Source organism: Dipodomys merriami, unplaced genomic scaffold, assembly GCF_024711535.1.
Source record: "Dipodomys merriami isolate MVZ:Mamm:240054 unplaced genomic scaffold, mDipMer1.0.p SCAF_2, whole genome shotgun sequence".
Lineage (NCBI taxonomy): Eukaryota > Metazoa > Chordata > Mammalia > Rodentia > Heteromyidae > Dipodomys > Dipodomys merriami.
In genome coordinates, this window is record NW_027203381.1 from 73,315,552 (window position 1) to 73,340,811 (window position 25,260).

The 25,260-nt window shown below is 41.8% G+C and overlaps 1 protein-coding gene across 1 annotated transcript; it reads left to right on the top strand.

Moving 5' to 3' along the window:
• The first annotated feature begins 285 nt into the window (after positions 1-285).
• Hcls1 (hematopoietic cell-specific Lyn substrate 1) lies at positions 286-24,807 on the top strand. The gene is made up of 14 exons (XM_070030119.1): positions 286-392; positions 2,730-2,813; positions 3,368-3,441; positions 12,078-12,207; positions 13,028-13,138; positions 14,735-14,789; positions 20,088-20,198; positions 20,835-20,890; positions 21,588-21,657; positions 22,507-22,718; positions 23,094-23,198; positions 23,624-23,843; positions 23,986-24,057; positions 24,232-24,807. Exons 2-14 carry the CDS (start codon positions 2,730-2,732, stop codon positions 24,363-24,365), a joined length of 1,434 nt encoding a protein of 477 aa, XP_069886220.1. The 5' UTR covers positions 286-392; the 3' UTR covers positions 24,366-24,807.
• The last annotated feature ends 453 nt before the right edge of the window (positions 24,808-25,260 follow it).

The following is a 25,260-nucleotide window of genomic DNA, read 5'->3' on the forward strand; positions in this document are numbered from 1 at the left end:
TCACAAATACAACTACTCACCTCATCTGTTTGGGATTTTTGAGTCCTACTCCAGAACAATAGCTAGAGTGTTTTCTGGTTGGATGTTTGTTGTTCTGACAAAATTACAAACAAAGCTATGATTCCCCTAAGACATAAAATCTTGCAAAAGACTAGAGCCAAATACATTTAACTCTTCTGCCTGAAGCAGAAGGAACTGACTCAAACTTCAGGAAGTAATTGTGAGGACAGGGTGGCAGGAAATGACAGAAAACCTGAATACGGAACTGAAGCAGTTGTTTGGAGTTTTTTTTTTTTTGCTCTCAAGTAGCAGCAGCCAGAAAGAGGGTATTGGGTGTGGACGTGAAGAGCTGAGAACTTCAAACCAACACTCAACAGCTCACACTACCAGAGGTGAGTACTCCGGAGGGGCAAAATGGAACACAGGATAAGAATGGAAGAGGAACCTAGCTTGTACTTGGTCCTGAGGGAAAAGGTTATTGCTAGTAGGCTTTTATCTCTTGATGCTCAAAAGGCCTGGATTCAGTGGTTGTGAAATGACTTCAGGGATGGAAAGAGAGGGGAAGATCCTGAACCCTGATTTCACAAGTAAGCAGTTCTCTCAAGAATCAGCCCAGCAATACATAGCCTGTTTTTTTCTGATAATCCACACAGGCCACTAAGAGCTGCTGCTCCTAGGCACTGAGGTGGAAGGAACCCTATAGCGGATGCAGGCAAAGACTTCATTTGACAGTCTAGCAGGGAGACAGCCCACAGAGTAAATGTCACAGCCGGAAGCAGCCACAAATGAACATGAGTGCTGAGAACCCAATGCTGATGGGGGTCAGTGCAGCCATGATTGTTTAGCTGGGGCTATTTTCTGTGACTGCAATTACAAATCTCAGAGTACGATCAATAAAACAGACTATGGGCTAGTTAGGTTAACCACATAACATTGAAATCAAAGAAGAGGTGATTTGCCAAATGGTTTCAGTAAAGATTTGTGAACTGGCCACTCACAAAGGAGTACCTACTCTGCCACTTCCCTTAGTGTGACTCCACAGAGTTTTAGTAAGGAACAGAGCTTGGTGGCCATGGGTTTTTTGACTCCCAGTTTGTGTACTGTACTGATGCTGTAAATCAGCCTCACCACAAGCCCTTGAATGTGCCCAGAACCATGCCTCATAGATGATTCTCTAGCTTTTCACCTCTGATTAGCAAGACCTGCCTTCCTGATTGCAAGTCAGTAGGAAAAGAATACTAAACTGTCTCTGTGTCAGAAAACTTTCTGTGATTTTTTTTTAATGAGTGAAGGTGAAAGGTTGGTGGGAGAGTCAGGTTTTGTAACTCAAGGAAGAGTCATGAGGCCCCTGAGCCTCGTCGCTTCCTTATAGCTTGTGAATATTTCTTAGACTTCTCCTTTTTGATTTTCTGTGTAAAGTCCTTTTGCTCAGGAGCCAGGGCAGGACAGATAGAGGGGCTGTAAAGATATGGACTACAAGTCTGTGTACCTGTCTCAATATCCCACCCATAGCTGTTGCTCAACATGAAAGTCAGAGATGCTCTCCTTAGTGACTTAGTCCACTGGGTAAACTCATTCAACACTTTGCCAGTTTTCCTTTAGTACCTCTTTTACTTTGAATTTCCTCTGGGAGATTTTTCAAGGAATTATTCAAAAGGTAAAGAGAAGAATGGCATTTCCAAGAAATATTTCCAAGAAATAGAAACTGGAGACTTACTAGTGACAGGAAAGCCCAAGGAGTGGTTGTAAAAGGGCCCCTTTGGGAAAGAGGAGCCTGGGAAAAGATTCCTGTGGGGAAAAAGTGGCCAGGGGAATTGTAGTATCTGGATCACGAAATCTAGTGGCCACCAGGCAGATGAGCACTGGTCCATTATTACCTTCTCACACCAGAATCCAAGAGCCTACAGAAGCAGAGCAACTGGGAAGCTCTTCCCAGATGCCCCAGCAGAATAACGGCTTGGCATCTTCAAACTAGTTCTCCAACTATCCCCTTAACATTTATTTTGTTGATAAAAGTCAAATACTTCATCGTGTAAAAAAATAGGGATTATGCCATTTTTGACCACATCTTCATGAGAAATATAACAACTGCTTTTAAGATAGGAGTGATAAATGACTTCTCAGTCAATAGTGCTTTCTCATGCATTGTTGATAAAGGAATTTCAGCAAATTGTCCCTGCTGACTACCCATAGCTGTCAGAGATCAGCTTTAGAGTGGGTTGTGAGAGTTGAAAGAATTCTGCATATAATTAAGCAGATACTAGGCAAGAGAGAGATGTTCACTTTGTCAGGAACTAGGCCGATGTATGTTTGGCAGCTCTGAAAATATTCCCATGTAGTCATATGAGTTAAATATCATCATAATCTATAGCTGTTATAGTACTTCTCACTGTTTGCCACCCAAAAGACATCACATGTCTAGCCTCTGGACACAAGTGAATGTTGCCAGCAGTTTTCTCACCCAAGTCATTTACTATTACCTCAACTCACGAGCACGTCTCTCCAGACTCAGACAACCAGAGGCCACATTCATTTTTCTTAAGTAAACCCCTCTTCTAACTGAGCAGAATTAAAAAATTTAAACCTATTTGCTCTGTCTCAGCTCCCTTTTCTAAGGAAAAAAATGTCAATAAACTTTGGACTACTCTAACATCCATTTCCACTTTCTTATTTTCCCATTTCTTGTTTGTTTTTGGTCTCCAACAATTTCCAATTCCTGTCGCTCTCAGATGTGGAAGTCTGTAGTGGGGCATGATGTATCTGTTTCTATGGAGGCCCAGGGTGATGACTGGGACACAGACCCTGACTTTGTGGTGAGTATGGAAGTAACTGTGCTTAGACAAACAAGAGGGTACATGGGAAGGGCATTTGTGCCTCTCTGTGACCGGTTAGGGGGCTCAGAAAAGGACCGTTTGGACCTGAGATAGTCATCACACAAGGATGGATGGGCAGTCATGAGGGGTGTGCATGAGAGCTGGTGTTCAAGACCCAGGAGTGGAAGGAACAGTGGTAGATATGCTTGACAGTATGACTGATGAATGATGAACTATGCAGATTATGCTGAAGTTGAGAAGCAGGTAAACCTGGATCTCCTCTAGTCTCTGATCCAGGCTTGGGCTAGACATGTATGATTGAGGTGTTGCAGACCTGAAGGGGTAAGAGGAAAGGATGCAGAGTAGTGATGGCGATATGTACAGAGATCATCTGTATAATTTCCATCTGGGTTTGGATGGAGTAAACATCTATGACTGAGAGGCATTTAATGCAGGGGACAGGAAGAACATGCCTGTCAATTGTGTGACTCCACTCGGGGTGGCATATTTCTTGCCAACACATTGTTGAATGATGTTTGGGTTTTTTTTTTCAGAATGACATCTCAGAGAAGGAGCAACGATGGGGAGCCAAGACCATTGAAGGTTCTGGACATACAGAGCACATCAAGTAAGTCCCAAAAGGACTGATAGAAGAGAGTGGGTTAAAAGCCAAAGACAACTCAGGGACTCAGGAGTATGTGGAAGGAAAAGGAGGGAATGCTCATATCTGTGCATCTTTGTGTTTGTTTCTAGATTTTGTGTCCCTAAGTGTGTTATCATTCATTTCCATTTTATGTCTATCATCTTATCTCCTATTACTTTTATATCTGACAACTCTATTTCCTCAGGGCAATCTGTTGTATTACCTACTTCCCTTCCTTTAGTCAGGGAAGTAGAATTCAGATAGGAAGTGGTTGAGATAATGAGTTCTCTCTCTCTCTAGCTACCTACCTACAATTTACCAATCATCTATATAGCTGTCATTCATATGTCTCTTCACATAAATATAAACATATATTTATAAAGTAGGATAACTTCAGATGGACTCATATAAATGCTGTAAATTTTTCTTGGCTTTTAAATTTTCCTTTCAAACTTCTTGACAGAAGTTTGAAGCTATTATTATTAAGAAGAAGAAATGTGCAATTTGAACATTTTATTAGTTAAAATATTTTAGAGAGTCAGGCATTGGTGGCTCGTCTCTGTAATCCTAGCTGTTAAAGAGGGGGACCTGAGGATCATGGTTTGAAGGGTTTGAAGTCAGACTGGACAAAAAAGTCCTTAAGTCTCCATCTCTGAAACATCCAACAAAAACCAGACTGAAGCCATGTCTCAAATGGCAGAGCACCAGCTGAGTAAACAAGCCTAGCAAGATTATGTCTCAGTATTCATTTTGTCAGAAACCATCTCTACCTGATACCAGGGGCTTCTGTGGGATATATTGTATATTTGAATCTCAAGCTCTCTTTCTCTCTTCTCTGGATTATTGAGGATAACCTAATCTTTGCTTTGGGTAGTATCAGAATGTCAAATACTCATAACACAGTAAATGATATAGAACTAGAGAAAAAATTCAAACTAAAGTATCAATCACTCCACATAAATGGCAAAATCAGTGCAGGTTTATCTGATTTTGTTGTTGTTGCCTGTATTGGGGTTTGAACTCAGGACCTCATGCTTCTGCTTAGATTATTCACTCAGAGCTAACACTCTGTCACTTGAGCTACATCTCCAGTTCTTTTTTTTGTGGGGGGAGGGTCCAGTCGTGGGGCTTGAACTCTGGGCCTGGGTGCTGTCCCTCAGCTCTTAGCTCAAGGCTAGTGCTCTATCACTTGAGCCACAGCGCCACTTTCAGCTTTTTTCTTTTTGCTTATGTGGTGCTGAGGAATCAAACCCAGGGCCTGAGGCATGTAAGGCAAGCGCTCTACCACTGCGCTACCTTCCCAGCCCCATACACCTCCAGTTCTTTAACATAGTTTTTTTTAAGATCCGTTTTAATCCAACACATAGTTATGCGACTCTAACAGCAATGACTTAGCCTCTTTTTCATCTGGATTTTAAGAAGTTTCAGAGTATGGCCACCTTGCACAAATAGCGAAATAAGAAAATATGAGACATGTATATGAAGATTGAAGATATTCAGTACTGTGCATGGTTGTTGAATCAGATATAAACAACTTGAATGACATAACTAGAGTCATACTTACACCAAGCAATCTGGAATCATTGTAAATAAGCGGGGGGAAAGACAAGATAAAAGAAAAAGGACATGATCTTTCAGAAAACTTGGTGTTTTTGTTGTTGTTTTCTTTCATTTTTAATTTTTTAAGATTGGGTCTCACTATGTGGCTCAGGATAGCTTTGAACTAGAGAGCCTCCTGACTCAGTATCCCAAGTAGTATAATTAATTACAGGCTTGCACCACTACATCCAAGTCACAAAACGTCTTTAATGCTGCTTCCCCTGAGGGCTCATAGGTCTGATACAAGTCAAAAACCCTTTGCTTTACTGAGTCAAAACCACTTATCTCTAACCTCCTAGGAGCCATTCAGATGAGGAAATGCTCTTTCTTTCTACCTTTTCCTCTCAGTGCTGTCTTTTGCATGTTTAGTAGAGATTGAACATTTTAAGGAAGACTTCTAAAAGTTCCTGCCATGAGAAAATGGAAAGGGCTTGAGTTTGTATATCAGACAGATTTAGATTTAGTTCACAGATTGGCCATTACTAGCTATGTGAACTTAGTTTCATACAACCTCTTTACATCTCAGCTTATTTATCAATGGGAATTACAGCCACCCTGTAGATTTAGATTTATGTTTAAAATTCAATAAAATAGCATATGTCACTGTCTCCTGGTATACATCTCCTTTCTATTATTAATAGAAAAAGTCATCTACGAACAGGCTAGTTTTATTAGATATCCTTTCTAAAAACCAAAACCAAAACCAAAAAAACAAAAACCATGTCACAGCCTTCCTTCTTCCCAGTGATGTTTACCCAAATGACTGTGTTGCACAACTCCATATATGCATCACTTTGGTGTCCCCTGCTCTTGTAATGTGGCAGCCCTGCCTATATTCTTGATAATTGAACTGGATCTATATCCAGTAAAATAAATGTTGGAGATACTTCCCCAAAAGCTTAGTGCCTCCCATTTTCCATGACACCAAAGGGTAAAAACCCACCATCTACTGGTTACAGACCAGGTGACCTTGACAAGTCTCATCCCCTCTGGTCCTCATTGTTTCCATCTGGATCAAAAAGCTGTTCAGAGGCTGTTCTAGTGTTGCATCTCTTATCCTCTGGGTTCTCTCTAGCTAGGGCAGATTAAGGTACCATAGCTTTCATAGGGAATCGCTAAGGCCCTGGAAGCAGTGGCGGAAGCTAGAGAAGAGCTGCTGAGCCGAGTTGACTCAAACCAGAAAAGGAAGTGACTATGGTTCTCACTAGCCTGACTAGTCTCACTACCTTTTCCACAGCATGGTGGTGCTTTGTAGATTTGTCATAAATAAATGCAATGTGGGAGTGGCTTCCTAATTTAGTAAAGAGCTGAATTGATCTTACCCATCTCCTGTCAATTATAGAAAGACATTGACTGTCAAGAGCTGGGACCCTCTCGTTCTTCTCTCCTTCCCTACTCCTGCCTACTCATTCTTCTTGGTCTCCTCTCCCTCGACTAATTAAGATTCCTTTCATGATTCTCACAGTGTTTCTTAAGTGGTTTGTGGGGAAGGACCAGGGTTTGGGGTCATTTTCAAACCTATCACAGACTAATACTTTTGTAAAATTGAATTGCTGGAAAATACATTTTAACCGTATATAGAAAAGTCTGTAAATATGTACTCTCAATTTTTTCTCAGCTTTTATTCTTATTTGATCTGCAAAAAGAAACAAAGCAGCTTATGGAGTGTGCTTTTCTTCCACTGCAGTACTGGCAGGTGAACTCAAGGTCTTGTCCCTCCCGGGCAACAGCTCTACCACTTGCACCATGCCCTAGGCCTTTCATTTTTCAGATAGAGTCACACTTTTTTCAGATAGAGCTAATTCTGCCTAGACTGGTCTTAGACTGAGCTCCTCTCAAATCTCCACTTCCCAAATAGCTGGAATTATATACATGAGCCACCAAGCCTGTTCCTAAGGACTGTACTTAGAACAGCACTGTAGTGGATGAAATCCGGTTGGCCTCTTGGTTAGGTTCTCGATGAGTGATAATCATACAGATAATCATCTGTATCTGCCATGGTGGCCCTACCCTATTTTCTTTTTTTTTTTTACCCAGCAGAATTAATTTTTAAATTTATGCTTATTTCAAACAGTTTAAGCAAATTTATATATTATGTTAACATAAATAAGATGAAAAATTCATACATATTCCTACCCCCTGCGGAAATCAGTACTAAAATTTATAGTGTATCTTTTGAGACCTCCTTTTTTTTTTCTTCTTTTTTTCTTTTTTTCTCAGTTGTGGGGCTTGAACTCTGGGCTGGACCTGGGCACTGTCCCTTAGCTCTTCCTCAAGGCTAGCGCTCTACCACTTGATCCACAGTGCTACTTCCAGCTTTTTTTTTTTTTTTCTGTTTATGTGGTGCTGAAGAATCGAATCCAGGGCTTCATGCATGTTAGGCAAGCACTTTACCACTGAGCCACCTTCCCAGCCATTGAGACCTTTTTTTTCCCCATCCCTTCCCCTTTCTCCTTTCCCCTTCTTTCTCTTCCCCTTCCCATTCCTTCTTTTTTTAAATTTTTTATTGTAAAGATACTATACAGAGGGTTACAGTTACATGAGCAAGGTAATGAGTACACTTCCTATTGAGCATTGTTACCCCCTCCATTGTTTTCCCCCTACCATCCCTTCCCTCCCTACCTTCCCCGAGGTTTTTTTTAATTGTGATTAAGTGATTACATAATTTCCCAAATTTCACAGTATTGTGGAATAATGATGCTCATTTAAAGTCACAAGTTCATTCTAACTTTCCTGAAGCAAATTGTCTATCACAGTCCATAACATATAACGGTGTACACATATATACCATACATGATCAGCAGCATGGGGATATTTAGTAGTGGTTCGACCAGATGAGTGGGAGTTCTTTGTTTCTTAAGTCCTGTTAATTTTGTCATATCATCTAACAGTTTGGATTTAGCATCCACTTATCAGGGAGACCATGTACCGTTTGTCTCTTTGCTCTTGGCTTACCTCGCTCAACATGATTCCTTCTAGCTCCATCCATTACCCTGCAAATGCCATTACTTTGTCATTTCTAATGGCTGCATAATATTCCATTGTGTATAGATACCACAATTTTTGGATCCATTCATCTGTGGTGGGGCATCTGGGTTGTTTCCATATCCTAGCTATTGTGAACAGTGCTGCAATAAACATGGAGGTGCATGTGTCCTTGTATATTGGTTCCTGTTGTTCAGGGTAGATGCCTAGAAGTGGTATGATTGGGTCATAAGGGAGGTCAATCTTTAGCTTTCTAAGGACCCCCCAGACTGCTTTCCAAAGTGGTTGTATAAGTGTACATTCCCACCAGCAGTGTAATAGGGTTCCTCTTTCTCCACATCCCCTCCAGCATTTGTCGTTGGCTGATTTGTGGATGTGGGACATTCTGACTGGCCTACCCTATTTCTTATACCCTGATATTTAACACCAAGTAGAAGAAAGTGACAAATGATTTATTGCCATGAGTAATGAAGTAGAATTCTGGAGATCTAGGAACTGGTCCCAGCTCAGATATATATGTAATTATATGGACTCAGAGAATTGAAAAAGAATTTCACCACTCTATCTATATTGCTGTGTTACTAGAAATAATAGAACCAACTCTATTGGTAGAGCCATGGCTATAACACAAGAATAAAAGTGAACATTTATTGAGCTATTACATGTCATGCAATTATCCCTGTACCACAGATGATGTGATAATCTTGATTTTACAGGAAATTGAACAGATGTACATTTTTGATAGCCATCTGTCCCAGGACATACAAGTAATAATTTGAATTCAGCTCACATTGACTCTATGGGTTGAGTCTTTAACCATTGTATAATATTGCTTCTGTTTAAATAAACATAATACTTACACTCTCTTGCTAAAATGAAATGCAAATATTTTCATAAATTAAGATATTAACTATTCCTAAAGCTGCTGTTCTGTTTAAAACCATTAAGTGTCATATAGGGTAGCATTAATAACACACTATACCTATATTCATAAGCAACAACCTCTATAGAAGTATGTAACTCTTATCTTTCATTTAATATGTACTGTCTTATTTTAAAAGATCAATTTTTTCACTGGGTGCCGGTGGCTCACGCCTATAATCCTAGCTACTCAGGAGGCTGAGATCTGAGGATCATGGTTCAAAGCCAGACTGGGTAGAAACTGGAAGGGGTACTGTGGCTCAAGTGGTACACTCACCTTGAGCTGAAGAGCATAGGGACAGCACTCAAGCCCAGAGTTCAAGCCCCACAACCGACAAAAAATAAATACAATTTTTTTTTTTTTTTTGGCCTGAACTCTGGGCCTGGGCGCTGTCCCTCAGCTCTTCAGCTCAAGGCTAGCACTCTACCACTTGAGCCACAGCGCCACTTCCGGTTTTTTATTTTTGCTTATGTGGTGCTGAGGAATTGAACCCAGGGCCTCATGCATGCAAGGCAAGCGCTCTACCACTGAGCCATCTTCTTGAAAGTATAATCACTATATGTAAAAAAAATTGCAAGTAAAATCTAATGAATAATAATACATATATGTAGCCAGCAACACAATTAAGATATAAAATGTTAGCTGGGTAGTTTTGGTTCACACCTGTAATCCTCATTATTCAGGAGGCTGAGATCTGAGGATCCACGTTCAAATCCAGCCTGGGTAGGAAAGGCCATGAGAGTCTCATTTCCAATTAAAAGCTGGAAGTGGAGCTGTGGCTCAAAGTAGTATATCCCTGTCCTTGAGCACTGAAGCTGGAGGATAGCAGCCAGGCCCTGAATTCAAGCTCTAGCACATATATGTGCACGTGTGTGTGCGCGCACACACACACACACACACACAAACACACCATACAGAATAGTCCCATTGCCATACAAAGTCTCCTATACCTCTTTGTAGTCAACAGCCTCATTCCCACCCTAGCACATAAAAGCACTGATCTGCTTCTTTTTGTCAGTGCCATTGTTATGGATACACTTTAGTTTATACAATAAGGGCTGTATAGTCAGAGCAACTCGCTTTTGTGCTTTTAAGTTGTAATAAAACCCCAACACTCTGTCCTCCCTCTCAGTCCATCTTTGAGGGTCCTGATTTTGTTTGGTCCCCATAAATTGTATTCCTTTATCAATGTAAGCTTAAACCAGAACATTTGAGTTTGTGTGTTGGTTTCTTAGATATGAATGACACATACCACATTGATACCACATTGTGACTTTTGCTTTATCTCTTTCTTCCATCTGAACACTACCTGCATACCCTTTGTATCCTCAGAACCAACATTGCCACACACTCAGAAGCTGTTTAATTTTAAAATAAAGGAATAATGTATTAAGATTGATTCCAAACTGTATCCTAAATGAGTTGATTAAAGTTGGTTTTCTTTGGCTACAACATTTTCATTGAAATAATATCATCCATTAGCATAATCCTGTGACTAGCTCTCTTGTGTCATCCATTTGGTACACATTCCTGAATAACATTTTTCTAAATCTTTTTAAAAGCTTCTTTCAACTTTAATATAGTTGTGATCCTTTTAATTAAATGCTGTAGCCTTTCCTCATTTGAAAGCAGAATTTCTCTCCAATTTCTTCATTCTGCATCTGAGCACTACAGTTGGGAAACAATAGATAGACATTTGTGTGTTCTTGGAACCAGTCACTTGTCACATAGACACTTCTAAAGCGTTGATGTTGTGAACTAGCAACATAGAATCTCTGCTTTTATGGCTGCCCCAGGGTTCACAGGAAGCATGGGAACAGAGGGTTCTTCCAGCACTTAGATTAATTCCACCTGGTTCATAGCCAGCTTTCTAAAATTAACTGTGGCTAAAGCAGAGAAGGCTTTTAAAGAAAAAAAAAAAAGACTTTCAGCCGGGTGCCCGTGGCTCCCACCTGTAATCCTAGCTATTCAGTAGGCTGAAATCTGAGGATCGCAGTTCAAAGCTAGCCTGGGCAGAAAAGTCCCTGTGAGACTCTTATCTCCAATAAATCACTCAAAAACTGGAAGTGGCACTGTGGTAGAGTGCTAGCCTTGAGCTAAAGAGCTAAGGGACAGCGCCTAGGCCCTGAGTTCAAGCACCCCCCCTCAAATAGCAAGAAATAGGGCTGGAGGTATGGCTCAAGTCATACAATACCAGCCCAGAAGGACAAGGCTCTGAGTTCAAACAGTACTAATGAATTAATTAACTAATTAATTAAAAGAAGCAAATACAACAGGGAGAGGATGCCCATTTGGCCTCCTTTGGTATTGCTTACCTTAAATTACTATAACAAAAGTAGTAGAGCACCACCCTTGAGCAGAGTCAGGGACAGCACCCAGGCCCTGAGTTCAAGCTCCAGGACTTTCTCTAAGGAATTATCAGTCTTGGGGGGTATGGGGGGGGGGTCAGAGAATGTTAATGATTGACAAAAAAGTACACAAAATATTAGTCAATTTCCTAGTATTATTTTTTATAGGCACCACTTTTAATGACTTCCAGTATGTTGTTAAAAGGTAACTTTTCAACTTTCTTTTTTCCAATTATTTGTCATACAGATTGCTTCTTGGGTTTTTCTTTTTGCTGTTATGTACAATGTTTCAGTGACTCATTAGACATTAAACTTTTCCATATCTAAAATTATTTCCCTGGGATATGCTCCTATGACCAGAGTAAGTGGGTCTAAGAGCATAAGAATAGTTTTAAGCTTTATGAGACAGGTGACCTATAGATAGAAAGCCGGTCCATTCCAAAAGGAAGATAACTTCTCAGTTATTACGATGTAGGTATCACTGAGAGCATAAAAAGTTAAAGACCAGAAGATTATTTTCATGTGCAAAATGACAAAGTAAAGGAAGTAATATTGGCTTGTGGAGAACTAAAATCAGGTTATAGAATACAAGATCCTATTGGCTTATTACAGCATGATACTGTATGCACCATCACTACCGCTGGTACATTTTGGGGACTCAACTTGCTGAAAATAAGCAAACAGACTTCAGAATTTCCAGTTTTGGGGGAGAGTGGTTTCATTGACCTTCCTGTGCAAGGTGAATCTCAGTATATGGTTTCTTCCAGCATCCATCAGTTGAGAAGCAAAGTATCAGAGGAGCATGATGTTCTCAAGAAGAAAGAGATGGAATCTGGGCCCAAAGCATCTCATGGTTATGGAGGTCGGTTTGGAGTGGAAAAAGACAGAATGGATAAGGTGAGTAGAAAGAAAGAAATTAATCAGTTAATTAATTAAGTCATACTGATTTTGTGGTGTAAAACTTGTTCAAAGTACAGTCTTGGTTTTAAATCAGGCTGTCCACATGTGCTTTGTATCAGTTTTTTCTGAAGTAAAAACAAGACACAGATGGAAGAAAACAGAGTCAAGAAAACAAACCTGGCTCACGGCAGCCCCCACACATGGTTCCTATAGTAAGGAAACAGGAGCCCCCAAGTGGAGAAAGAACAAATAAATTTTACAATCATTAGAGACTTTAAGATATTTGTATATATGTGTGCATACGTATATATTATATATGTATATTATATGTGCATATATAAAATGTTATATGTTGTAGAAAAGCTTAGAATTCACTTCTGACCTTAGATATCTATACAGGGACAAAGATCTAGGACTAAAACATCTGGCTGATTTAGTGGGGGGAAAAATCACTTCCAATCATGGAATCCACCAATTCCCTTGAATCTCTTGCTAATATAGGGCTGGGGCCCCTGTTGTATTGATAATCCATGCCCCAGTTTGAACTCTCCTTTAGTTTCTGCTCTGTCTGGCTACCTTATTTCAATCCTCTAGCTCCCAGTGCATTTCAAATTCAACGTATCAGCAATGTGGAAGGTTCCAGCAAGCACTATTGCTCTCTCCTACCACATGCTCCTTGGCAACATCTTGTGAGGCTATAGACTTGGCAGAGAATGGAAGACCTTGTAGTTTGACATTCCATTCCACCTCTGCATCTTTTTTTTTTTTGGCAAGGTGATTGTTAACTTTTGTTCATCCCAATCCTGCTTTTCCTCAGAGTGCTGTGGGCCACGAGTATGTTGCTGAGGTGGACAAACATTCTTCTCAAACTGATGCTGCCAAAGGCTTTGGGGGCAAATATGGAGTTGAGAGGGACAGAGCAGACAAGGTAAGTGGCAACGTTCTTCCCATACCATTCTCCTAAGTCCTGTGGGACTTACTAACAACCTCACCCCAGAATGTAAGCCCAGACTCCTTGATACCCAAGGAAGACTGGGAAATGGCTGCTATTAGAACATGCTGTTTCACCAGGGGAGTTTGCTTGACCTCCACAGTAAGTTTCTCTGTGCCAGTACGGGAGGCATGCTGAACTGAGTTCTAAGGCATTCACGCAAGGAGTACAAAGACTGGGATATAGTGGCCAGCATGTGGAAAGCCTTGGGTTTATCAGGACTGAAATTAACTCATTAATTAGTTAATTCTAGACAATAATTTTCAAGCCACTGTGTTTGTTTATTTTTTTGACGTTGGTGTTGATACTGGGGCTTGAACTCTGGGCCTAGGCACTGTCTGTTAACTTTTTCTCTGAAGGCTAACGCTCTTCTACTTGAGCCACGGCTCTACTTCCAACTTGTTGCTGGTTAATTGGAAATGAGAGTCTCACAGACTTTCTTGCCCCAGCTGGCTTCAAATCTCGATCCTTAGATATCAACCCCCTAAGTAGCTAAGATTACAGGCACCACTGGTTTTTATTATAACTTTTTGGACAAAGACCTTAGAGTGATTTTTTTCCCCAAAGCTCCCAGTGCACATTTATGAGGTTTTAGCCTAACATTCAAACTTCATAAATGTCTATGCCTTTTCTCAGGAAGACATCATTTTAAATGTTATCACCATGACAACAAAGTCATGTAAAACAATTAATTGAGTTACAATGTTTACTGAAGGTGAATGTTTCTTTTCACAGAAGGTAACAACAATCTCTTGTTATAAAGATTCCTTTGTATAAGAGCAGTTTTACTTTCATGCTGCTTTCCAAAGTATAAATTCAATCACCTAAATTTGTGTTATGTAAATCAAGAAACAATGCACAGTAATTATCTCTTAAGATGTAAAACTTCCACTTGGCTTAGAAACCCACAGTTCCTGAGATGAGTGAGTCTCTAGCTCCCAGGTAGAAGCAGGTCTCTAACCAAGTATCTGATCTTTAGATAAGAGGAGCTGGATTCTCCTTTTCACTCCTGTCCCACCCAAATCTTCACCTTTGTGCTTTCGCTGCTGACTAACGAAATCAAAGCATCACAACATAAACTAGGAAGGAAATAATTAGTTTATGTGGCACTTTTCTACCTGTTATCTTGTTTCAATTTTGTGAGAACTATCTGGGAAGAAAAGCACTAATTCAGTGAGTGACTTAGTACTTTGTTCATTTCATCATTTCTCTTATTTCACAATTAGACAGGAAAGGCAACTGTGCCTTTTTCACCTTATATTTGAAGAGACCAGTACTCAGTAATATTAAGGAATATAAATAAAGCTAAATAGGAAAGATGAGGGTTTAGAACTAGACCTATATGTATCTATAGGCCATGTCTACTCCTGGGTAGCACGTATTACCTGACACCAACCTTCCAAGATCCTGTTTCCTTATTCCCAGGCTTAGGCCTCTTTTACGACCTCTAGGGCTGAGCTGGGAGTAAGGATAAGGGAGGGAGGAGGAACACCATTCTTTCTCTGAACTAATTCTCTGTCCTCTTTTCGGTAGTCAGCAGTGGGCTTTGATTATAAGGGAGAAGTGGAGAAACACACATCTCAAAAAGGTAAGAACTTTGCTCAGCCTCAGTACCCTGGCTGAGATACCTTTCAACACCTGCCCTGGGCACCCTTTCAGTCCCAGACCCAGCTCTTCTCATTTTTACTATACACTTTTCATTTTAGTAGATACTTGTTTCTCCCTTTCTTCTTCACTGCTTTTATACAAAAATCAATCAAGTTTTCTTTTTCCTATAATATACTGTAAATAAAATATTTATCCTTTTTTTAATCCCAGAAAGTGAATCTTAAATTTTTAGTATAGTGGTATTTTTATGTATCTTTGACTTAAATTTAATCACTATCTCTTTCTGAATAATATAGCAAACTTAGAATTTTTAAATTATATTCTTTCTATCTTCCATATTATCACTGTCTGGTATTTGGTTATATATATTTTAAAACCCTACAAAAATAATTAATATTACCTAATAAATGCTTTTGTATATTAACAGTTACCAAATTCCTAGTTCACTGTCATTTTGTATTTTATTGTTTCCTTATTATTATTCATTGTATTTGATTATTTCTTCTGGCTTCTTCTATTTCTTTCTTGCTGACATGTATCTTTAGATAATTCTCAGACTGAGAGTTATGAAGAAACTCTTAGTCTTTGAACTATGTCTTTATTTTACAGCAATCTTCATCATCATTATTTCCCCTCAGTCATTTTGAAGATATTATTTCATTGTTCTGACATTTCTGTTGTCAGTTTAATTAGCACAAAATAACCATTAAAGGTTGTTTTGGTCTTTGATATTTTGTAATATCAGGATGCATGTTTTTATTATCTAATATGACACTTATTACTCATCTTCAAACATGATCTTCATTATGGAAATTCTTAGGCAGTTTCTTTCTTAACATTTTTAATAACATCAGTTAGTTACATTTTGACAAGTCCATATATATATATATATATATATATATATATATATAGAGAGAGAGAGAGAGAGAGAGAGAGAGAGAGAGAGAGCCTTGGTTAGACTTATCCCATCTATTTTTCTCCCTTCCCCCTCTCTTATTTCACAAACCCATCAACAAGCTTCATTGTTTTCTTTTTCATATCTGTACATAAAATATTTTCAACATATCCTGGTTCACCCTTGCTACTCCCACTTTGCAGCCACACCCCAACAGGACCCAATTTACATTCCTATTGTTTATCTTTTATTGTATGCTAATTATTCAAAGGAGTTTCACTGTGGTATTTCACACATACATACATTTAAGTACTCTAATCAGATTAACTCTCTCCTTTTCCTCATCCCCATTATTCCTAATTATTCAAGGCTTTCAGTGAGTTTCATTTTGCTACCTTTATTCATGGATATGCTATGGTATGTTTACTCTATAAATTTGCTTTTCCTCTTCAAAAAGACCCACAATTACAAACATACTGTCTATATGTATATGCTCTTTTATGTGCTTATGTATATGTATATCTTTTAAGTCTAGTTTACACCTTTGAGAGGGGAAAATGTGACCTCTGTCCTTCCAAACCTGGCTAACTTCATTGCACATGATATTTTCCAGTTCCACCCATTTCCCAGTAAATGACATAATTTCATTCTTCTTTGTTGTTGAATAATACTCCATTATGTAAATATACCACTTTTTAATCTAATAATTAGTTGTAGGACATTTGGGCTATCTCCATAAGTTGACTATCATGAATAATGCTGCAGTGAACATGAGGATAAAAGTACCTCAATTATATCCTGACTTACATTTTTTCAGATGTATGTCCAAGAGTCATATCACTGGATCATAAGTAGCTCTATATATAGTTATTTGAGGAGCCTAGTAGTTACATAGTTGCATAGTAGTTATACTAGCTTACATTTCCACCAACTGTGTAAGAACTTCCCCCTCATCATCATTTGTTGTGTTCTTGATGATGCTATTCTCATTGAAATGAGATATCATTTTCATCTGTATTTCCTTTTTGACCTAGGATTTTGAGCATTTCTTTATGTATTTATTGGCCATTTGTACTTCTTTCAAGAATTGTCTGTTTGGTTCATTTTCCCATTTCTTTCTTCAATTAGCAATTCTTTGAGAGTTAAGTTTTTTTTTTAAGTTCCCTGAATATTCTGGTTGTTATTCCCTTGCTGGCAAAGATTTTATATCACTCTGTAGGTTGTCTCTTCAGCCTAGTGACTATTTATTTTCCTCATAGCTTTTCATTTTTGGTGCAATCTGATATGCCAGTATATTCTAGCATTTTCCTTATTCTTTCTGTAGTCGTCAGCCTAGTGACTATTTATTTTCCTCATAGCTTTTCATTTTTGGTGCAATGTGATATGCCAGTATATTCTAGCATTTTCCTTATTCTTTCTGTAGTCGTTTTAAACTTTCAGGTCTTACATTAAGATCTATGACAGGTCAAGAGGCTTCTGTGTGTAGATATTGTTTCCCTAGCACCATTTGTTGAAGAAGTGATCTTTTCTCCAACAAAAGTCAGATGGCTGTAGCTATGACAATTTATTTCTTCTGTTTTATTGGTCTGCTTGTGTCTATTTGTGTGCTGTTATCAAGCTGATTGTGATACTATGGCTCTGTAATATAATTTGAAGACCATTGTTGTGATACTTCCAAAACTTGTTGTTGTTGTTGTTCAAGATTGCATAAGCTATCTGGGTCTTTGTGGTTCCATATGAATTTCAATTACTTAAAAAATATTTCTATGAGGGTTAGGAAGTTAGCTCAATGGTAGAGTACTTGCCTTGCATGCATGAGGCCCTGGGTTCGATTCCTCAGCACCCCATAAACAGAAAAGGCAAGAAGTAGCACTATGGCTCAAGTGATAGAGGGCTAGCCTTGAGCTGAAGAGCTCAGAGGCAGTGCCCAGGCCTAGAGTTCAAGCCCCATGACTGACCAAAACAAATTTTTTTCTATGCGAAATGACATTGGCACTTTGATGGGGACCGAATAAAATCTGTACATTACTTTTTAATATAGCTGTTTTGAAAATATTGGTTCTGCCAATCCATGAATATGGGCCACAACAAGATCTTTTGTTTTCTGAAGTGGTCCTCAGGGAATTCTAGGTGGGACTATCTGATGGCAGTTTATTTCCTGGGCCCAGCCTGAGTGTCTAGCCCTTCCCATCACCAAATGTCCCAGCTAGTCCCAAAGCCTGCCTGGCCTCAGGCTGCCAGCCAGCAATCAATGTTAACTGATTCCTTCGTAATCAGAACTTTCAACCAGGGGAAGGTAGTGGTTCGTTTTCCCTGCTGGCTGGCTTTGAGGCTGCTGCTCTCACTGAGAAGGGTGGACTCTATCTATCCATGGCTACCACTGAGGGCAATATACCACTTAGACCCTGGCTGTGTGCTACAGATCCCACTGATCACCAGTTGTTTCTTTGTCTCAGTCCCAGGGCTTGGCTGGCAGCAGTCTATTTGCAAGCAGCTCATGTCATCTAATATTCTGAGTTCCTTAGTCTCAAACTGGAAGCTCCTCTCACAAGATGGTGCTTTGCTGCCAACTGTCTGAGATATGGGGAGCAAAAAAACTGTGCTGTCTCATGCTGGCCTGTCATGCTGGGAAGTCACCTCCCTGTAAATCTCTACACATAGATTCGATGCTTGCAGGATTTGCCCCACAGCTAAGTCTGCTGGTTGGTTTGAAACAGAGGTTGCCTGGATTGCCTTGTGATAGGGGCAGCCTCAAGTCTTCCCTCCCTCCCTCCCTCTAGGTGAGACAGAACAGAGTTGCAGAACTGGTCTGCTCAGTTAGCTTCTCATATTTCAGTTTCACCATACTTTCCAGCTGTCCTGTTCCTCTATTATGGTTCTTGATATTCTTACTCAGCTTTGCTCTTCCAAATATAGTGTCTTTTTCATTTCTCAAACTCAGTCATGGAGTCTGTCAGAAAAAGCCTCTACTCTGCTATCTTGCAGTTGTTCTCATACATACTCAGCTTTGACTCTTCTCTTTCTCAAGCCAAGATTTACTTTTTTCCTTCTTTTCTTCTGATCTTCACTATTTAAAAAAATTACACTGTAAGATGTGTGCCAGTGGCTCACCTCTGTAATTCTATCTACTCAGGAGGCTGAGATCTAAGGATCATGGTTCCAAGTCAGCCTGGGCAGGAAAGCCCCGAGACTCTTATCTCCAATAAGATAAGAGATACTCAGAAAAAGCCTGAAGTTGGTGCTGTGGCTTAAGTGGTGTAGAGTTCTAGCCTTGAGCACAAAGAGGCTCAGGGACAGTGCTCAACCCCTGTGTTCAAGCCCTAGGACCAGCAGAAAAAAAATTGTGTGTGTGTGTGTGTGTGTGTGTAAGAATCCTTCATGACCATCCCAGGGGACCATGAAGAGGCAGGCAGGCACAGGAGAAAAATTATAAGGTTTATTAGAGGGGCCATATCTCCCTGGGAGAGGGAGCACATGGCATCTGCCCCTATCCAGGTGGCAGGCAGGTGGGGGGGCGGTGAGGGAGGTGGCGAGGTGAGGGGGAAGTGAAGGTGGAAGTGTGGTAAGTGCGTGCAAGGTAGGCCTGGTTGGAGAGAGGGAGTGGCCAGCTGTATGGAGGGAACTCTAGGGCAGGGAGGAGATAAGGTCTAGGTAGATCTGAGTACCAAAGATGGGGATACTAACAGTATACACACACACACACACACACACACACACACACACACACACAAATTAGCTGACATTTCTGTATGTTTATCTAGGTATAGGAAAAAGGTGTACGTTTTACATATATTTGCTGTTTGTGTGTGTGTGTGTGTGTGTGTGTGTGTGTGTGTGTGTGTGTGTGTGTGTATGTTTGTGTTTGTGGAAATGTCTTCCCACAGTCTCTATAACTTGTCCCATCCTTGAATAAGAAGAGAAAAACAGAGCCGGGCGCTGGTGGCTCACGCTTGTAATCCTAGCTACTCAGGAGGCTGAGATCTGAGGATCGCGGTTCAAAGCCAGCCCGGGCAGGAGAGACCATGAGACTCCTATCTTCAATAAACCACCAGAAAACTGGAAGTGGTGCTGTAGCTCAAGTGGTAGAGCGCTCGCCTTGAGCTGAAGAGCTGAAGGACAGCGCCCAGGCCCAGAGTTCAAGCCCCACGACCGACAAAAAATAAAAATAAAAAAAAAATAAAAAAGAAGAGAAAAACAGAAATGACTGATCTCCTCTTGAAATGGAAGTGAGGAGGGAGAGGAAAAGAGTGAGCAGATTCACCTCTATTCCCGTCCTGCTCTGCTGCAGACCCCTCTCACTCTGCACCCATGACTGACGCCTCTCTTCAGCACTTTCCTGTGGGCAGAGGCTGGGCTCTCATGACCACACTGCTTCCACCATAGATTACTCTCGTGGCTTTGGTGGCCGATATGGAGTGGAGAAGGATAAACGAGACAAGGTAGCTCTGGGATATGACTACAAGGGAGAGACAGAGAAACATGAGTCTCAAAGAGGTAAGTAGGGGCTGGGAGGAGGGTGGTCACAGGGTGACACAAAGTCCTCCTTCCTTCCTTTCTGGGGGCAACCCAAAGGCCCAGAATATAGAGGTATGTAGTGAAGAGTGGGATTCAGAGGTCTATAGTGAAGTGAAGTGGATGGAGGGAGACAGCAAGGCTGGAACAAGATCAGGATCAGGGCAGAGGACGGAAGTCAAAGAGATGAGGACATAGAAAACGGGGTAGAACCAGGCTTGGTGATGACCACACAGTTGTTTAGTATGAGTGTCATAGGTCCATTTGCCTCATAGAAGACAGAGCGATCTGCCTCTGCCTTCCTGGAGATAGCTGGAAGACTCTTCCTGTTTCTCTGTCCCTCTGTCTGTCTCTGTCTCACTGTCTTTTAAATATTTTCATCTTATTTTTCTGTTTCCCTCTTTCCATCTCTCTTCCATTTTCTCCTAACTCTTCTCATCCATCCATTTCCCTTCCTTCCCATCTACGCCTCTCTCTTTCAACTTTCACATTTCCTTCTTTGTCTTTGAGATCTTCCATATTCCTGTCTTCTGGTCCTTCTTCCCACTGTTCCTTTTCTCTCCTTCTTCCCAGCATTTTGATCTCCTGCTTTGACTCTCAGAACTTCCTGTCTTGCAGATTATGCCAAAGGCTTTGGTGGCCAGTATGGAATCCAGAAAGACCGAGTGGATAAGGTAAATGCTGATGTTTTAGGAAGTGTTCCCTGAGAGCAGTAAAGTGCACAGGGGATGAGATAAGGGGAAAGCTGAGGAGGGGACACTGATGTTGGGTCCTACACCTGTCCTTCTAAAAGGGGTCTTCCTCACCCCATGGGCTTGAATTCCACAGCCAGAGCTTTAACTGAGGAAAGAGGAGAGCCATGGAGAGAGAAAGAGGTGGGGAGGGAGGGAGAGAAGGAAAAAGGAAAAAAAGGGGGAGAGGGAAAAAGAGGGGGAGGAAAAGGAAGAGGAGAAAAAGGAGGGAGGAGGAAGACAAATAGGAGTATTTTTCCCCAGGGACAGGTAATGTTGACCATGAAATTTCATGGATTGCTTGGCATTACTTAGTCCTATCTTTAGTCTCTTCCTAGTCCATGTCACTATGCTCCCATATATTAGCTCATCATCCCACATTAGCCTGAGTCCTTCTACATTCTAGACAGCTGGTTTAGAGACATGGGATTCTAAGTACATTGAGATTTCCAAAAGGAGAAACTGAGTCAAGTGTCTTTATGTACTTTACTATGACAGAACAATACTGGAAGACATTCTTTGATCGTTGAGCGATACGTGGTTAGGGATTCTTCCTAGAGTAGGCCCAGTCCCCGACACTGCCTTCGGAGTCACTACTTCCCTCCACACCAAACTACATACATTATTTTCCCACCTGTAGAGCGCTGTGGGCTTCAATGAAATGGAGGCTCCAACCACGGCTTATAAGAAGACGACTCCCGTAGAGGCTGGTGAGTCTGTTTCACTCTGCCGTGATCTTTTGCCTCCTTTCTCTTCCAACTCTGTGTGTGTGTGTGTGTGTGTGTGTGTGTGTGTGTGTGTGTGTGTGTGTGTGTGTGTGTGTGTTTTGGTCATAAGACCTGAACTCTGGGCCTGGGTGCTGTCCCTCAGCTCTTCAGTTCAAGGCTAGCACTCTACCACTTGAGCCACAACACCACTTCTGGCTTTTTCTTCTTATGTGATAACTGAGGAATGGAACCCAGGGCCTCATGCATGCAAGGCAGGCATTCTAGCACTGAGCCACCTTTTCAGCCCTCTCTTATGACTCTTCCTCCTCCATAGATTATGGTCTCCTGAATGACTTTAACTACTTACATTATCGGAGAAAGATTTGATCCCTCACAGTTCCAGATGTTGATTCCTGGAAAAGCCAAGTGGTAGACAGATGGTGTGGCATGGGGGATGGATGTAGAGGAAGAGAGAAAGAGAAGACAAGGGAGGGAAGGAGAGGAACCACTTGGGAAGGATAGCTGGGAAAGGAGCTTAGGATAGGCAAAACATGGTAGCAGCTAGAGGCATACAGAGTTACAGAATGGACTCTGGTTAGGAGAACAAAGCTTATCATTTAAAAAGGACAAAGACTGAGGTCCTAGACAGGCTATGTGGAACTCTAGGTTGTAGGGCCAAAATGTCCTCCCTAGGACATCTCTTGTTCCTCCATTAATACCTCTTTACCTTTCTCTCAGATAACCTCCTCACCTCTTTTTCTTCCATAGTTAACAGATTCTTCCCTTTTCAAATGCTACACCTACCTCTCCCTAATTACAAACCACCCTGTTTCTTCCCACCTACGTCTGCAGCTTCCAGTGGTGCCCGGGGATTAAAGGCAAAATTTGAGTCCATGGCTGAGGAGAAAAGGAAGCGAGAAGAGGAGGAGAAGGCCCAGCAGATGGCCAGGCAGCAACAGGAGCGGAAGGCAGTGGTGAAGATGAGCCGCGAGGACCAGCAGTTGGAGATGCAGTTGGAAAAGCCGGTGGCACCTTCCCCATTGCCCAAGAAAATCTCCTCAGAGGTGAATTCCTGGCCCTCTAGAGTCCATGTCTAGGAATTCTTGCCCAGACAGGAGCCTCGGGGTCCCTGCCTTCCCAGTATTTGGCAGAGTATGTTGTACGTATTGGAAGAAATATTCCATCAGTTTGTGTAATTGGGCCTCATAATGTCTCACACACACACACACACACACACACACACACACATACACACACACACACACACACAGACAACATAAAAACAAGGTTAAGCAGTAAACAGATCATAGTTGCAGGTTGGGGTCCATCTTAAGGAAGAATTCCATGTTAGATCGGTAGAGAGAAAGATGGGGTGTTCCCGGATAGTTTGGGAGTGAAGATGAGGGTTGCTCACTAACATGATGCTCTGTTCTCCACAGGTCTGGCCCCCAGCTGACAATCATCCACCGCGGGAACCTGAGCCTGTCAGAACCAGTAGAGAATGCCCAGTGCCACCTCTGCCCATCAGGCAGAATCCCCCAGAGGTGAGCAGAGCCCCAGAGATTCTCTTCCCCCTCTCCACTGCCTCATGCTCATCCTGTTCTGGTATTGGGTATAAAAATCCTGCATTCTGGGAACGCTGCAGTCCTAGAAAAACTAAGGCTGCTTGCTCTCTGAGATGTGGTATTCCTTAAATATGCTTTGTTTTGGCATTTCCCTGGTCTGTCAAGGACCCTGCCTTGCTTTCCACATCCCTCCCCTCCTACTTCTTATATTTCCCTCTCATCATATCAGGGTAGGAAGTGTGCAGGTGGGGTGAGAGTTGCAGACTGAAGTTGGACACCAGACTGAGTCTCTGAAGAGTCTATTAGCTGGAGATGAGGGTGTGGGGTCTTAGCAGTCTCATCATACCTTCATAGAATTTTCCTGGTGAGTGGAAGTAACCTTGCTTTCCACTGTCTCTTCTCAGGATACAGAACAGCCCCCAGCCCTGCCCCCCAGGACACCTGAAGTCTTCCAGCTGGAGGAAGAGCCAGTGTATGAAGCAGCGCCAGAGCCAGAGCCAGAGCCTGAGAATGACTATGAGGATGTGGAGGAGATACAGAGGCTGGAGCCAGATGATGAAGCAGAGGGGGACTATGAGGACGTGCTGGAGCTTGATAACCCCTCTTTCCCCTCTGCCCAGGCAGGTGAGTACAGGGAGAGAAGCAGTGCTCAAATTCAGCCAAGTCTAAGGGAGCAAAAGAAGAGGAAGATTTCCCACTTCTCGCCAGGATCTCTGTTTGCCTTCTGCTTGTACACTAGACCATGCTTATATTTCTCATTTTGCAGGATCACCAGGCAGCCCAGCTGGGGCTGGTCCCAGCGGGACCTCAGCTGTGGCCCTGTATGACTACCAAGGAGGTATGTTCAGAACAGCCTGACTGGTCCCTGGGGAAAGGGAGCAGGGAGGGGCCAGGATTGGCATCAAGGAAACCAGGTCTTTTTCTTTACCGGAGACTGAGCATGGACACAGGGAGGGATAAAGGGATCCTTGTCTGACTTTCCATCCCAATGTCCCTTTCACTTCCTCCCCAGAGGGAAGTGATGAGCTTTCCTTCGATCCGGATGACATCATCACTGACATTGAGATGGTGGATGAGGGCTGGTGGCGGGGACGTTGCCATGGCCACTTTGGACTCTTCCCTGCAAATTATGTCAAGCTTCTCTAGCGACTGGCCCTCACTGTCTACAACAGCAACTGCTCCTGGACAGGAGGTGAAAGTAGCTTGGTTACCACCCCTTCCCATTCCTCCTGCTAACAGGACGCCATCTCAAGGATCCCCACAGGCTTCCTTCTCCCCATTTTGTTGAGGGGTTCAGATGGAGACTGCATGAGGAAGAGAGTCTCCTTCCCCTCTGTGTCTTCTCTACCCAGCATTAGCTCATGGATGTTTATCTTGTGGTCTTGCCAATTGCCCTAAGAATCTTTCCTCCAACACCCAAGTCTCTTTTCTTCCCTTATGAGCTCTGGATTGTAAGCGTGCTTACCTGGGAAGGTAGGTCTAGATTGCCTGGCTTGCCTACTTGTGCTTTGTCCATTTTCTTCCCTGTAGAGATATCTTTGAATTCTATTCAGTCCTAAAATTAGAAATAAAGTAGAAGTATGGTTCACCCCTGCATTGCAGTAAATAATATTTTGTGTATAAGCCTCACTGGCCCTAACTTTCAAGTCTTTAAATCTCCTTCCTGCTCCCAGGCACGTCTCCATCCTGGTTTCTAGTGCTCAGGATGTAGCGCTCTCAGAAGGTCTCACTGCCAGGCACCAGTGGCTCATGCCTGTCATCCTAGCTACTCAGGAGGCTGAGATCTGAGGAGCGTGGTTCAAAGCCAGCCTGGGCAGGAATGTCTGTGAGACTCTTATATCCAACTAACCACCAGAAAACTAGAGGTGGTGCTGTGGCTCAAGGTTAAGGCCTACTCCTTTTCTTTAGACTGAACCTTAAACCTAGTCCAAAAAAACAGAGTGTAAAGCTAGAGACAGTGACTTCTGCTCAAGAGGTCTCTGCTCAGGCTTTCTTGTAGCTAGATGGCTGAAATCAATGTCAAGAAAAGAGGATGGATGGA

Excerpts from the sequence above, each read along its gene's own strand:
- Hcls1 (XM_070030119.1), top strand. The coding sequence starts at position 2,730 with ATGTGGAAGTCTGTAGTGGGGCATGATGTATCTGTTTCTATGGAGGCC. Across the intron at positions 12,208-13,027 it reads AAAAAGACAGAATGGATAAG|AGTGCTGTGGGCCACGAGTA; the intron begins GTGAGTAGAAAG and ends GCTTTTCCTCAG. Across the intron at positions 23,199-23,623 it reads TCAGGCAGAATCCCCCAGAG|GATACAGAACAGCCCCCAGC; the intron begins GTGAGCAGAGCC and ends GTCTCTTCTCAG.